Source organism: Oncorhynchus nerka, linkage group LG22 (genome assembly GCF_034236695.1).
Source record: "Oncorhynchus nerka isolate Pitt River linkage group LG22, Oner_Uvic_2.0, whole genome shotgun sequence".
NCBI lineage: Eukaryota > Metazoa > Chordata > Actinopteri > Salmoniformes > Salmonidae > Oncorhynchus > Oncorhynchus nerka.
Window position 1 is genome coordinate 86,128,112 of NC_088417.1, and position 15,901 is coordinate 86,144,012.

General features: G+C 46.6%; 1 protein-coding gene across 1 annotated transcript in view; it reads right to left on the reverse strand.

Annotated features, from left to right (window-relative positions):
• LOC115117191 (zinc finger SWIM domain-containing protein 6) overlaps positions 1 to 14,750 on the reverse strand; it is a 93,691-nt gene extending 78,941 nt beyond the window's left edge. Inside the window, exon 1 of the mRNA XM_065007522.1 lies at positions 14,289 to 14,750. Coding sequence (XP_064863594.1) covers positions 14,289 to 14,715 — 427 coding nt within the window. The 5' untranslated portion in view covers positions 14,716 to 14,750. The remainder of the gene's footprint in view (positions 1 to 14,288) is intronic.
• Positions 14,751 to 15,901: the final 1,151 nt, after the last annotated feature.

Sequence of the window (15,901 nt, forward strand, 5' to 3'; positions counted from 1 at the left end):
TAACAGACAGCAGACGTGGAAATCCTCTGTGGCTTTTGAGTGTGACTAAGAATAACCGCTTCAACTGTGTGTGTGTATTTGTCAGGGCCATAGGCTGCAGCCCTGCTTGTCTGGTCTGTACAATCAGCAGCTCCTCGCTGCTTTACTCAGCACACACACCTACTGATACGCTTGCCCCTCCCTGACTCTCTGAACTTTCCCCTACTCTCCATTTCCCTCCCCCTCACTGTGTACCAGTGAACCAGTTTCCCTTCAGGCTGGTCTGGTTTTCTCTGCTTCGTTCGTTCCGTTGGATTTGGCCATCACACACACAGAGAGTACGCGTTCACACAAAACACAGGAAAGCCAGGTAGGGCATGTGTGAGCCTGTGTAGGACCCAGAGGGGGTGTGTGTGTTAGTAGTCTGGCTGCTATGGTAACCAGAGGGGCCACTAAAGCCCCAAATCTCTAATTTGTCCGTCATTAGTCAGACACAGAGAGGGGGGAGAGAAAGAGAGAGAGAGAACAGGAGAAAGCAAGATAGGGGAGAGGGAGAGAGAGAGAACAGGAGAGAGCAGGATAGGAGAGAGAGCAGGATAGGAGAGAGAACAGGAGAGAGAGCGGGATATGGGAGAGAGCAGGATAGGGGAGAGAGCAGGATAGGGGAGAGGGAGAGAGAGAGAGAGCAGGGGAGAGAGCAGGATAGGGGAGAGAACAGGAGAGAGCAGGATAGGGGAGAGGGAGAAGACAGAACAGGAGAGAGAGCGGGAGACAGAACAGGAGAGAGAGAGCAGGATAGGGGAGAGAGAGAGGAGAGAGAGCGGGAGAGAGAACAGGAGAGAGAGGAGAGAGCGGGAGAGAGAACAGGAGAGAGAGAGCAGGATAGGGGAGAGAGCAGGATAGGGGAGAAAGAGGAGAGAGACAACAGGAGAGAGAGCAGGATATGGGAGAGAGCAGGGTAGGGGAGAGGGAGAGGAGAGAGAGCAGGATAGGGGAGAGAGCAGGATAGGGGAGAGGGAGGAGAGAGAGCGGGAGAGAGAACAGGAGAGAGAGCGGGATATGGGAGAGAGTGGGGTAGGGGAGAGGGAGAGGAGAGAGAGCAGGATAGGGGAGAGAGCAGGATAGGGGAGAGGGAGAGAGAGAGAGAGCAGGGAGAGAGCAGGATAGGGGAGAGAACAGGAGAGAGCAGGATAGGGAGAGGGAGAAGACAGAACAGGAGAGAGAGCGGGGAGACAGAACAGGAGAGAGAGAGCAGGATAGGGAGAGAGAGAGAGAGAGAGAGAGCGGGAGAGAGAACAGGAGAGAGAGGAGAGAGCGGGAGAGAGAACAGGAGAGAGAGAGCAGGATAGGGGAGAGAGCAGGATAGGGGAGAAAGAGGAGAGAGACAACAGGAGAGAGAGCAGGATATGGGAGAGAGCAGGGTAGGGGAGAGGGAGAGGAGAGAGAGCAGGATAGGGAGAGAGCAGGATAGGGGAGAGGGAGGAGAGAGAGCGGGAGAGAGAACAGGAGAGAGAGCGGGATATGGGAGAGAGTGGGGTAGGGGAGAGGGAGAGGAGAGAGAGCAGGATAGGGGAGAGAGCAGGATAGGGGAGAGGGAGAGAGAGAGAGAGCAGGGGAGAGAGCAGGATAGGGGAGAGAACAGGAGAGAGCAGGATAGGGGAGAGGGAGAAGACAGAACAGGAGAGAGAGCGGGAGACAGAACAGGAGAGAGAGAGCAGGATAGGGGAGAGAGAGAGGAGAGAGAGCGGGAGAGAGAACAGGAGAGAGAGGAGAGAGCGGGAGAGAGAACAGGAGAGAGAGAGCAGGATAGGGGAGAGAGCAGGATAGGGGAGAAAGAGGAGAGAGACAACAGGAGAGAGAGCAGGATATGGGAGAGAGCAGGGTAGGGGAGAGGGAGAGGAGAGAGAGCAGGATAGGGGAGAGAGCAGGATAGGGGAGAGGGAGGAGAGAGAGCGGGAGAGAGAACAGGAGAGAGAGCGGGATATGGGAGAGAGTGGGGTAGGGGAGAGGGAGAGGAGAGAGAGCAGGATAGGGGAGAGAGCAGGATAGGGGAGAAAGAGGAGAGAGTGGGAGAGACAACAGGAGAGAGAGCAGGATATGGGAGAGAGCGGGGTAGGGGAGAGGGAGAGGAGAGAGAGCAGGATAGGGGAGAGAGCAGGATAGGGGAGAGGGAGGAGAGAGAGAACAGGAGAGAGAGTGGGATATGGGAGAGAGCGGGATATGGGAGAGAGCGGGATAGGGGAGAGAGAGAACAGGAGAGAGAGAGAGAGAACAGGAGAGAGAGGGGAGAGGGGGAATGTAACCCAACCCAGAGAATCCCTGAAGGAAGTGGTGCGTTAAAGCAGGAAGCAGCACATGCCTGATAATAGGTGACTGGGGGTTCAGAAGGTCAGTGAGAACACACACAGCCCATTACGTCTCTCTACAGGTTCAGCACAAGTGTTCTATAAAACAGAGAGCAGGCCAAGGTCCAAACGCAGGGTATTACCCTGGGCGCCTACCTAGTACCTACCATCCTGTCTGGCCATCCCTGTCCCTTCCCCAGGATGCTGGCTAAACACGCAGAGCATACGGCTGACACCCTGACGTGTGTGACGGACAACCAGTGTGGCACAGATACACACAGTGAAGTTGAGCTCTGGCACCTCAACATGCCAACACCATTTCTATTCCGAGATGGGACAGGCGAGGAGAAGAGGTGGGGGAAATGTGTGGGTCTGTCTGACACCTCATTAAGAAAGGTACGTACAGCTCATCTGTAGACGAGGTATTCTCCGTCTTCTAAAGACCCTTGGACACGCTAGGCCTCTCCGCTGCCTTTATCTGACCCACTGGAGGAAAGAAGATTTAGGAAACATGGCAAGTAGCAAAGCAGTGTGTTTTGGGTGTTAGAATGTTCTAGAAGTGTCAAGCATGGTGTGTTTGGAATGTTACAGGCAGGCAGGTAGTTGTTGGCTCAGGGGACTGGTTCCGTAGCCTAATAGTTCCATGCTGCCAGAGTTTAGTTGGGTGTTGCGCTGAGCAACAGTAATCCCATGATGCTTTGGGAGCAGCAGGCTTTGACTTGATCAGAGCTCTATGGGTACAAATAATCCTCTACCGACACTTAAGGGAGGCCACTGTGTGTGTGTGTGTGTGTGTGTGTGTGTGTGTGTGTGTGTGTGAGATAGATGAGGTCTGTACGGCTGATAAGAAGAACGATAAAGCCAAATTGGGGTATGTGGCCGTTTGTGTTTCAAGTTTCATTAGTCGTATGTACGGGATATGCATGGTGTACATCGTCCAACAAAATGCTTCTAGCAGGTTCCTTCTGGACAATGTAACAACAATAATGTGTGTGTGTGTGTGTGTGTGTGTGTGTGTGTGTGTGTGTGAGAGAGAGTCTACTTTTGCTCATGTCTGTATTTTTCCTCCTGAATCCAGGGGTAAATTATGTAGTTTGGGAATTTCAGCCGCACGGAGCTGAGAAATGCCCAGGCAGAACTCCAGGACTTAAAACAGCAGGAAAACTACACAGGATTTACACACGAGACATGAGAAATACCCAGGCAGAACTCCAGGACTTAAAACAGCAGGAAAACTACACAGGATTTACACACGAGACATGAGAAATACCCAGGCAGAACTCCAGGACTTAGAACAGGAAAACTACACAGGATTTACACACGAGACATGAGAAATACCCAGGCAGAACTCCAGGACTTAGAACAGGAAAACTACACAGGATTTACACACGGGACATGAGAAATGGCACCAGAGGAAACATTTCACCTCTACCACAGATACCTCTCTTCCCACCCTTCACCATACCTTTTTAGTTTTCAACCTCCCTCTCCAACTACCACTACTGCAGAACCACTACAATACTACAATACATTTTACAATCTTATGAAATATTTACCAATCTGTACATCATACTAAGAAAGTCTAAAACAGGCCTACATCCCCACCTCCGCCTATTGATAAAGTATGTCAGACTAACTCTGAAATCTCGAAAACGCTTCATATTCATGAAGGCTGTACAGATCTGGACTCCTCTGCTATAATGTGTATGATGCCCTCTGTGTGGTGCAGTTCTGCCTTGGTTCACTGCCTAACCATACTGCAGCTCCAATAAAAATGGATAATGTGAGGCAGAAAAAGTCAACATTTGCTTTCACTTTTATACTACATTTACATTTACATTTAAGTCATTTAGCAGACGCTCTTATCCAGAGCGACTTACAAATTGGTGCGTTCACCTTAAGACATACTGATAAACAACATCGAGCCCAGTAGAGAGACAGAGTGTGAGTGAGTGAGTGAGTGAGTGAGTGAGTGCCCGCGATCGTTCAGGAGAACGCCGGAACATAGATTGGATTGAGGATTGCAGATGAGATAGCCAGCAGTAAAACCAGTGCCTAAATCTGCTAGGGCCTTGGGGTTTCACCTGCACTGCAGTGAGTCAGTGTTACAATTAGCGTCAGTAAACAAACATTCTATTTGGTACAACTCTATTGTTCGTGTTCAACACCATCACTTCAGAATCAAACTCCCCCCTCTACCACAGTGGAATTCACCAACAGGCTGGGCCACTTCTCTCACATAACAGACATGAGTCTATAAAGCCTAGCCAGCCACCCCATAAGGCATTGTCTGGTGTGTAAACCCTAACCGGCTGTACCATATGTACAGACCCTATGTTTTATAGAGAATACATATGAACCTTCACCATCTGACACTTCAAAGCACACGGGTCAAGGAGTGTGTGAATATAGATATAGATATAGAAATATAATAAATCATGTGTGTGTGTGTGTGTGTAACTGAGACCATGATGATAGGAGGGGAAAGGCCAACATTGGTCTTACTGAGCGACAATGGAGGTTATGAATGTGTTATTATTACACAACGTGTCATTATCCTACCATTATTACCCTGAACACCCATCTGGTAGCTGGAGATCATGTCAGGCCTGTTCTGCCGTCCTTCACACAACCTTTACACTTGCTTTGTCTGGAAAAAATCCCCGGCCCTCTGGTACACTAGTGAACGTAGCCAGAAGTAGTGTCCTGCGCAGTAGTCTGGTTGTAAATGCTTGTAGCAGAGGGAGGGACATCAAAGCCCTGTGTGAGAGTCTGATCTGAGGCAGGGTGAGATTTGACTGTGTGGTGACACTCTGCCATCCCCACGCCAGGACCAGACCACAGCCCTCAGCTCCAACCACTGACCAGCAGGATGCACCTGTAATGAGGAAGAAGACTTGCTCTATCACTCTCCTGCGCTCCTCCTCCTTCATGTGTCTAAAACATGAGTAGACGACCAGCTAAGAGCTCAGGCTTTGATACTGACTTACCCTTAAGTATACCGTCTTCCTCCCCTCAGCCCAGTGCCCCTGGAGTCTCTACAACAACAGCCCCATGCCAAGTATTCAATTCTGCACTCTGCATTCTCATGGTGAAAACCTTGGTAACACTAATGTCAGTGATGTTGTAATGAAGTTAGCCTACGTTAAACAGAAATAGCTTTAAAAGGAGGTAAACGGCTATAAATAGAGGTAAACGGCTGTAAATAGATGGCTGTAAATAGAGGTAAGTGGCTGTAAATAGAGGTAAGTGGATGTAAATAGAGGTAAGTGGATGTAAATAGAGGTAAGTGGATGTAAATAGAGGTAAGTGGATGTAAATAGAGGTAAGTGGCTGTAAATAGAGGTAAGTGGCTGTAAATAGAGGTAAACGGCTGTAAATAGAGGTAAACGGCTGTAAATAGAGGTAAACGGCTGTAAATAGAGGTAAACGGCTGTAAATAGAGGTAAACGGCTGTAAATAGAGGTAAGTGGCTGTAAATAGAGGTAAGTGGCTGTAAATAGAGGTAAGTGGCTGTAAATAGAGGTAAACGGCTGTAAATAGAGGTAAGTGGCTGTAAATAGAGGTAAGTGGCTGTAAATAGAGGTAAGTGGCTGTAAATAGAGGTAAACGGCTGTAAATAGAGGTAAACGGCTGTAAATAGCGGTAAATGGCTGTAAAATCCAGAATAATGGTGACAGAAGCTCTAAATACAGAAGTAGCCTCCAGAAACACTTGACACACAAACCCATTGCATCATGTCCTCTACTTAATCTGTAATGGTCTGAAAAGCGTTGGAAGAAAGTGAAAGTAACATGGCGGAAGCCCGTCGTGGCTGTCTTCCCCCTGCTCAACTCTCTCATATCAGTACAGAACGAGGAGAGGAGACAGAGGAATGAAGTCACTTCAGAGGACCAGAGGAACAGTAAGGGAGTTAGGCAGTGAAGCCTAGGTTCTGTAGACCTTGGCCCTGATATGCATATTCTGCCATTTCTGGGCCTAAAATGGCAGTGTGCTATTCTGTCATGCATGACTAGCAGTGTGTATGGCCTGCGTGGTTATAATGAACTCAGCCCACTAAACACTGCTAGGGCTTACACAAAGAAAATAAACATGCCCAGCTCCCTGTCTGATGATAGACTGGGTCTACGTCGCTCACATATCTTATGGCAGACAGTCTTAATGCCAATCATTTCTGGATTAAGTTGCAACCACAATATGCTCCTTCCTGGGTCAGTGTCATATGGTCAGAGGCAACGTTGTTGTACAAACATGACATCAGGTTATACTGGGGTGCTTGTATGTTTATCTAGCAGCATATTAATCTGTTATGTTATGTCATGTTAAATGGCCAAACTGTCCTGTCAACACTAGATACTGGTCAGTGAATGACTGAGAACACGACAGTTCACACCAGCCTACATTCTGGTCGACACAAATACACTCAGACTTCCCTCAGTAGAGAGAGTAAAACCTTTGCTGTCTTCTGGTTATGATTATCAAAGATATCATCTCTCCCATCCCCTAAAACAACACGTACAGGCAGACACACATGCATGGATCCACGAGCACACACCATAACATCTCACTCAAATCCTCCAAAGGCCTGTCTCAGCAATAAGACACTCGCAGCTAATAGGATCCGTGTTGACGAACTCTGACCTCAGAACAGAGACAGATGGAAACAGACAGACAGAGAAGGGGGGAGATGGGGTCACCGAGGTAAAGGAGAGGGGGGGGGGTTGAACTTCACCTCGTTGGGGTGCCGTGGGAGGGGTTTAGGAGCTGCTTTACAAGCTGGATCAATGTTGACACGACACGCGCTGCTAGAGGACAGGATAATGCATTTATAAAGGGGATAATGAATAGTAACGTCTAACAATGAGGTAATGAATGCATGATACATAAGACACGACATTAATAACGTCTGTGAATAGAAAGACATGGTTATAAACGTGTAATAGGCCTACACCATTTATAACCAGTTATTGGAGGGTGACAACACATTGCATAACAATAACAACCGTAGGCACGTATTAAGACATTGGTTAGGAAAAAAAGGCTAATATTTATTTCCCTTCACTTTCCTACGTTTGCCTGTATTCCACATGCCCATATGGAAAAGGACTCTGCCTTGCCTGCACCTGCTTGCACAGTGAAACGTGTATTTATCCACACAGAAAGACACACACACTGCAACGTGTCAGTGTTTATAGACCGCTAACAGCAGTGATAGATCCCTGTGAGAGAGAGGAGCGCCAGCCATAGCCCGTCCTGCGTGTGTGTGTGATAGATCCCTGTGAGAGAGAGGAGTGCCAGCTATAGCCCATCCTGCGTGTGTGATAGATCCCTGTGAGAGAGAGGAGCGCTAGACATAGCCCGTCCTGTGTGTGTGTGTGTGATAGATCCCTGTGAGAGAGAGGAGTGCCAGCCATAGCCCGTCCTGCGTGTGTGTGTGATAGATCCCTGTGAGAGAGAGGAGCGCTAGCCATAGCCCGTCCTGCGTGTGTGTGTGTGATAGATCCCTGTGAGAGAGAGGAGCGTTAGCCATAGCCCGTCCTGTGTGTGTGTGTGATAGATCCCTGTGAGAGAGAGGAGCGCTAGCCATAGCCCGTCCTGTGTGTGTGTGTGATAGATCCCTGTGAGAGAGAGGAGCGCTAGCCATAGCCCGTCCTGTGTGTGTGTGTGATAGATCCCTGTGAGAAAGAGGAGCGCTAGCCATAGCCCGTCCTGTGTGTGTGTGTGTGATAGATCCCTGTGAGAGAGAGGAGCGCTAGCCATAGCCCGTCCTGCGTGTGTGTGTGATAGATCCCTGTGAGAGAGAGGAGTGCCAGCCATAGCCCATCCTGCGTGTGTGATAGATCCCTGTGAGAGAGAGGAGCGCTAGCCATAGCCCATCCTGCGTGTGTGTGTGATAGATCCCTGTGAGAGAGAGGAGTGCCAGCCATAGCCCATCCTGCGTGTGTGATAGATCCCTGTGAGAGAGAGGAGCTCTAGCCATAGCCCGTCCTGCGTGTGTGTGTGTGATAGATCCCTGTGAGAGAGAGGAGCGCTAGCCATAGCCCGTCCTGTGTGTGTGTGTGTGATAGATCCCTGTGAGAGAGAGGAGCGCTAGCCATAGCCCGTCCTGTGTGTGTGTGTGTGATAGATCCCTGTGAGAGAGAGGAGCGCTAGCCATAGCCCGTCCTGCGTGTGTGTGTGATAGATCCCTGTGAGAGAGAGGAGTGCCAGCCATAGCCCATCCTGCGTGTGTGATAGATCCCTGTGAGAGAGAGGAGCGCTAGCCATAGCCCGTCCTGCGTGTGTGTGTGATAGATCCCTGTGAGAGAGAGGAGTGCCAGCCATAGCCCATCCTGCGTGTGTGATAGATCCCTGTGAGAGAGAGGAGCTCTAGCCATAGCCCGTCCTGCGTGTGTGTGTGTGATAGATCCCTGTGAGAGAGAGGAGCGCTAGCCATAGCCCGTCCTGTGTGTGTGTGTGTGATAGATCCCTGTGAGAGAGAGGAGCGCTAGCCATAGCCCGTCCTGCGTGTGTGTGATAGATCCCTGTGAGAGAGAGGAGTGCCAGCCATAGCCCGTCCTGCGTGTGTGATAGATCCCTGTGAGAGAGAGGAGCGCTAGCCATAGCCCGTCCTGCGTGTGTGTGTGATAGATCCCTGTGAGAGAGAGGAGTGCCAGCCATAGCCCATCCTGCGTGTGTGATAGATCCCTGTGAGAGAGAGGAGCTCTAGCCATAGCCCGTCCTGCGTGTGTGTGTGTGATAGATCCCTGTGAGAGAGAGGAGCGCTAGCCATAGCCCGTCCTGTGTGTGTTTGTGTGATAGATCCCTGTGAGAGAGAGGAGCGCCAGCCATAGCCCGTCCTGCGTGTGTGTGTGTGATAGATCCCTGTGAGAGAGAGGAGCGCTAGCCATAGCCTGTCCTGTGTGTGATAGATCCCTGTGAGAGAGAGGAGCGCTAGCCATAGACCGCCCTGTGTTTCTCTCATCCAGGCAGTCATGTCCATGACATGTTTACTATGAGCTGGCTATCAGATAAGTAGCTTTCCAATCAGCAGGACCTGAGCAGGCTAGATAGGTAGGGCCTCTAATTTGGCCTTGGGATAAAACAGACTGGGACACCTGCCAGTGACAGACAATTCAGCAGAGACATTAACAACTGTATGTTTTTCATCCAAAACAACATTGAGGAATATGATATGTAACACTTTACTTAATACCCAGTGTCATAACAGTCATAACCATGTCATAATAGCAAACACAACATGGTCATAACACTGTAATGACACATTTTTACACCTGCTGTGACATATATTGCGTTATTTTGACTGATTATGACACCTAAAGTAAAAACGGACATTTATTCAAATTAGCCTACATGTCAAAAGTATATTTCTGATATATTCATACACACAGTACCAGTCAGAAGTTTGGACACACCTACTCATTCAAGGGTTTTCTTTATTTGTACTATTTTCTACATTGTAGAATAATAGTGAAGACATCAACACTTTGAAATAACACATGGAATCAAGTTACCTCTGCTGCAGATGATAAGTTCATTAGAGTTAACTGCACCTCAGACTGCAACGCAAATAAATGCTTCAGAATTCAAGTAAAAGACACATCTCAACATAAACTGTTCAGAGGAGACTGCATGAGTCAGGCTTTTGTGGGTGAATTGCTGCAAAGAAACCAATACTAAAGGACACCAATAATAAGAAGAGACTTGCTTGGGGCAAGAAACACGAGTAACGGATATTAGACCGGTGGAAATCTGTAATTTGGTCTGATGAGTCCAAATTTGAGATTTTTGGTTCCAATCACTGTGTCTTTGTGAGACGCAGAGTAGGTAAACGGATGATCCCTGCATGCTTGGTTCCCACCATGAAGCATGGAGGAGGAGGTGTGATGGTGCTTTGCTGGTGAGACTGTCTCATTCATGTAGAATTCAAGGCACACTTAACCAGCATGGCTACCACAGCATTCTGCAGAGATATACCTTCCCATGTGGTTTGCGCTTAATGGGACTATCATTTGTTTTTCAACAGGACAATGACCCAACACACACCCAGGCTGTGTAAGGGCTATTTGACCAAGAAGGAGAGTGATGGAGTGCTGCATCAGATGACCTGGCCTCCACAATCACCCGACCTCAAACCAAATGAGATGGTTTGGGATGAGTTGGACCACCGAGTGAAGAAAAGCTGTCCTCAAGGCAACGGGTGGCCACTTTGAAGAATCTCAAATATAAAAGATATTTTGATTTGTTTAACACTTTTTTAGTTACTACATGACTCCATGAGTTATTTCATAGTTGATGTCTTCACTATTATTCTACAATGTAGAAAATAGTAAAAAATATATATATATTTTTAAAAAATGTGAGTAGTAATGAGTAGGTGTGACCAAACTTTTGATTGGTTCTGTGTATAGAAATATATCAGAAACATACTGTTGACACGTAGGCTATGGTGTAATGGAATGTTTTGTCTTGTGTGGTAGGTTGACACTTATGTAGTAGGTTGACACTCATGTAGATGTCATAACCAGCCATAAAATAAAACAGGTCTAACTATATGTCAGTGTTATGACCATATTATAAAAACAGCTGGTCAGCTGTTATGACATATTATGACACGGTTATGACCATGTCATAACATGTTGTGTGTCAAGAAAATTATCATATGATTTTGACCGTCAACAAGGTAATAATAATTTGGTTGTTAAGCAGGCTGTTAACCTACACGTCACATATACTGTGTGTGTATGTGTACTTCCTGTGTAGAGAGGGTGTGTACTGTATACCACACTGTACATATGCATGTGTGCCAAACAGATCTGTAACGAACCCCCCTCTCCTATTCTTCCCCCTCTTGCTGAAGCACGTGTGGGAAGATTGCATGTTTTATTTATCAATTCTTGGCTCCATTCTTCCAGTAAATTCCAGGCTGTGGTGCAAGCAGCCAAGAAACCCTCCCTGGGTTTTTTCTGCTGTCATTCCCCATTGCTAGCATGCAGATTGAGCCCTACGCACACGCTTACACACACACAAAGGAGAGAGGCATGCTCATCTCTGACAGGATTTTTTTTTTTTTTTTTTAAATCGGAAAATCGGCAGCAAACCCTGTGGAAAATAAGGAGAAATGGGAGAGCCTCTTGATAGAGGAGGAATCATTTATCTTCTTTCTTTCCCAATATGAGCAGAAAGACTAGAGGATATGCAGCAGGGTCGGAAATAATTGATACCCTTGATAAAGATGAGCAAAAATGTCTAAAATAAATCATTTCAATATTGAGCTATAAAGTATTCACAAAGGGAGAAATGATATTATATACTAATACAATTTATCAGAGAAAGAGATTTTATTTAACAAGTCAACAAACAAAAACATTTATCCAAAAAAAGGTAGGGGTTAAAAAAATTGACACCTCTGTTTCCAATACCTTTCAATACCTCCCCTTGTGAGGAGAACGGCACTGAGCCTTTTTCTAAAATGTTTGAGGAGTTGACGAACACATTGGGAGAGATCATTCCTCCATACAGAACCCTTCCAGATCCTTGAAATCCTCCATCTGGCCTTATGGACGGCCCTCTTTAATTCAAACCACAGGTTTTCAACGGGTTTCCAGTCTGGAGACTGAGATGGCCATTGCAAAATGTTGAGACCAATTAACCATTTTTGTCGATTTTGATGAGCGCTTGCAGTTATTGTCTTGCTGGTAAATCCACTTGCGGACAACTTTCAGCCTCCAGGCAGAGGCAACCAGGTCTTCGGTTAAAATGTCTTGTTACTAGGTAAAGTTCATGATGTCGTTGACCTTAACAAGAGCCCCCAGGACCAGTGGAAGCTAAATAGCCCCATAACATCAAAGATCCACCATCATATTTTACAGTAGGTATGAGTTTATTTTCTGCTTATGCATTCTACTTTCAACATCAAACCCAACACTGGTGTGATTGGTCAAAGAGCTCTATTTTCATGTCATCTAACAAATGTAAACGCCTGGATATTGCTAAAACGGCATTTTGCACAGATTGGAACCAGTGCTTTGGTCAGATTAAATGAAAATAGAGCTCTTTGGCCACACACACCTGTGTTGGGTTTGGCGTAGAAATTGGAATGCATAAGCAGAAAAGAGCCCCATACCTACCGTGAAATATGGTGGTGGATTTTTGGATGAAAGACGGCAGTTCATAAGAGCAGACGAAGGATATCAAGGATCTGGAAGGATTCTGTATGGATGTGTTTTCCAAATCTTTTAGAAAAAGGGCCAGTACCATTATCCTCTCAAGGTGTGTTATTGAAAATGTATTGAAAACAGGGGAGTCAATAAAAATATTACTTTTTTACTAAATATTACAACAAATTTTTCTCTGAGCAATTGTATTAGTAAAAAATATAATTTAAAAATGATTTTGAGCATACAATAGAGCTCAATATTTGAATTATTTATATTATACAGTTATTTGCTCATCTTTATCAAGAGTGACCATTTCAGACCCGCTGTAGCGGTGCTCTGCCTATAGACTAGATAAAGACACAGGCCTGGGTCTATAGTATAATGTGTTAGATAGTCAGCAGCCCGGAGCTCTGTTGGCACTGTGGCTAGGGCACAAAGCCCAGCCGATCCACTGCGTTGAGGGAGGAGGGGACAGGGAGGGATGGATTGCCATGCAGAAAATTACTTTTGCATATTGTATTACAATTCAGATTAACCACGCAGAGTAATGGGATTAGAACGCTGAACGCTTTCCAAAGGCGGGGGATGGAGAGCTCTAATGAACTCACAACAAAGGTGGCATATGAGTTCGAATATGGAGGGAGCCCCCGCAGGTATCTCAGGGTCGACAGGGGGGTAAATTACGTGACCGTGCGTTCATTAGTATGTCAAGCTACATTTTGGTAGGCCTGCTAATGATTATTACAATGACGGAAATAAGCACACTTGACCCAATTAGCAGCAATTTGGTGCATCTCAAGGTCCATTAAAAAAAATAGTCAATGTGGCTTTAAATCGCGATTACTTCCACTCCTTTTCAACAAGCAGTGAAAATAAATAAAAAATACGCATTTGTTTGCCTTCCTTTTGGAGGGTGACAGAAAGCTGAAAAGACAAATGAACATGAAAATGGGAACAAAGTACCAAGGCTTTCAAAGGGAATGCCTCACGGCTGTTCAATATGCGCACTGGGTAGGCTAAAATACGATCCTCGGTCAAAGCTGTGTTACCAAAACGGCTATTTCTCAGTTACTCAAATATAATATGATTTGATTGCATAACATAATCGTCTGTAATCGTTTTCGTCTACATATTTCTAGTGAAGAAATAGGATGGCACGTACGTAGAAATAACTGTCAATTCAGCTGAGAGCTATGTTCTAGCTGGTTAAACCAGAAAACCTCCCCCATGCCTTTCACTTCGGAAAATAAACACAGTTGACAAGGTTCAGCCCTGAACCGTATTACGCGACACACTCACTGCCCAGAAAAGCATCGCCTTTTTCAGTTCAAAGTATGAAAATAGACTATTAGCCTATTTGTGGCAGGCTAAATGAAAACATGAAAATGTTAGAATGCGAGTCAAGTATATGGTCACATTTATTAAATCCCCCATCTACTTCCGTAATGGTTACGCTATTTTTCAACCAAGCAAACAAACAAAAAAATCACTTAAAGCATAGCACATGTATTATGGTACATAGACATAGCCAACTGTATTATAATAACCAATACTGTTAGAAAAATAGAATTAGGATTTTTGTAAAAAGGACCATCATATAGCCAACACACAGCGCCAACGCAGCTCGGCGATTTAACCCTCCCCCTTTTGTCGCCTCAATCCCCTTTGTTCAAACCTAATTCAACACACTTCCTTTTTCGTTTCTCGCTGCTTTAGTAGTATATTTCAACCCATGTTGTTTCGTGTTCTAGTTTTGACCAAAAATAAAATGTTATTTTTCATCCACTTGGGTCCTTCTACTCACCGACTTGCAATACGTTGTCCACACAGCCGCTCTCCAACAGAGCGATGCCTCGTCTGAAAGGCAGCCGCGTCTCATCAATATTTTCCCCGCTAGTTCCACTCTCCTCTCCCCCTGTACTGAACGAAGAATACATGCAGATCTCCCGTTCACTCCTTGGGAAAGACCAGTAAACGATCCGTCTCTGTACGGGCTCCGGGATCCGTTCGAAGCGCTCCTCTACCCGTTGAAACGGCCACTTCTCAGCCACTTTCCGGGCCGAGATGTCCAACAGAGACTCCGGGGTCTGGGTTTTGCTCGACCCGCCTTGGGCCGCACCCGAACCGCCACATAACGTACCCCCGGCCCGTTGTCCCTGTCTACAATTCGTGTTATAACCCGGTCTACAGCAGAGCCGTTTGGCTGGGGGCTGCTGAACGCGCTCCGCCATGATAGCACTGCTTTAACATCGACGGCGGAAGTCAACGTACCATATAAACTGGATAAGGAAGGGAAAAGGTTACGCTAGAATCGATTGTGTGCCGTGTATGGGCAAATGGACCTTATTTGGGCATGGTGGGCGGTCCGTTTACAATGTTGTCAAATCCCTTTGTGTTGACAAATTGAGAAAGGGGCGGGGCCTATCCGGTTCTAAAAAGGGAATGAAAGGCGGAATTCCCGAACGTCGGCAAATCCTTTGTGAGGCAGCTCGTTCGAACAGGACAAGTTGGGAAGGTGCAGGGGAACTTGTATATATGTTTTTCAGGATGTACAGGCCTTGTACTGAAAATGATGGGCGACCATTGACATTTCTCTTGACGGACTGAGAAGGCAGTCGTGGGCGCAAAACGCGAAAAACGGGGGTAAAGGGGGGTTGGATCTGTTGGGTGGTGATTGTAACTGTCAGTTGGCCGGGCCTCGTGGCTCGGGGAGAGGGGGACGGGCGTGCTGGAATACAGAGACGCCCTATGTGACGTACAGTTCCAAAGGAATGTGGTGGGCATGGAGAGAGAAGGAGTGAGAAAGGAAAAAGAGGGGAGAGAGAGAGAGTCATGAAAATGGGGTAAAGGTAGAGAGAGAAAGAAAGAGAAGGGTAGAGAGAAATATGCAGAGTGGAGGTTAATTTAATCTGATGTGGGAGTCTCAGTGGTGTTCAGTAAAACCCTGCAGCCTGGAGGCAGGCTTAATTGATTAGAAAATGTGATGTATTATTGCATCTAAAATGGAGTGTTGTAATCTTTGGACAATCAATGCAATGTCATTCATTGCAACAGATTCAGACAAGTCAGCTCGTTCCCCCTCTATCTTAGATTTGATTCTCTTTGATTTATTTTCATAATTTTAGTTATTTTAAGAGTATTATTCCTATCCACAACATTGTTATTACACTAGGACAGATCCCCCATGTCACATTTTCTCCCCTTTTTGAGAGGATTAATTACACAGGAACAAGACAGACCAAGTCCCCCAGCCCAGTTGCTGTCAATGGGCCTTAACGGACTGCCCTGCCTCAATGATCCCCTGAAGGCAGGCAGGAATCCACTGTGCCAAAGAGGTAATTTCTCAGTGTGATTCATGTCTCGATAGAGTGGAGAGAGAGCCCGGGGAAATGCAGAAGTGTCCTGTTTTGCCCCCAG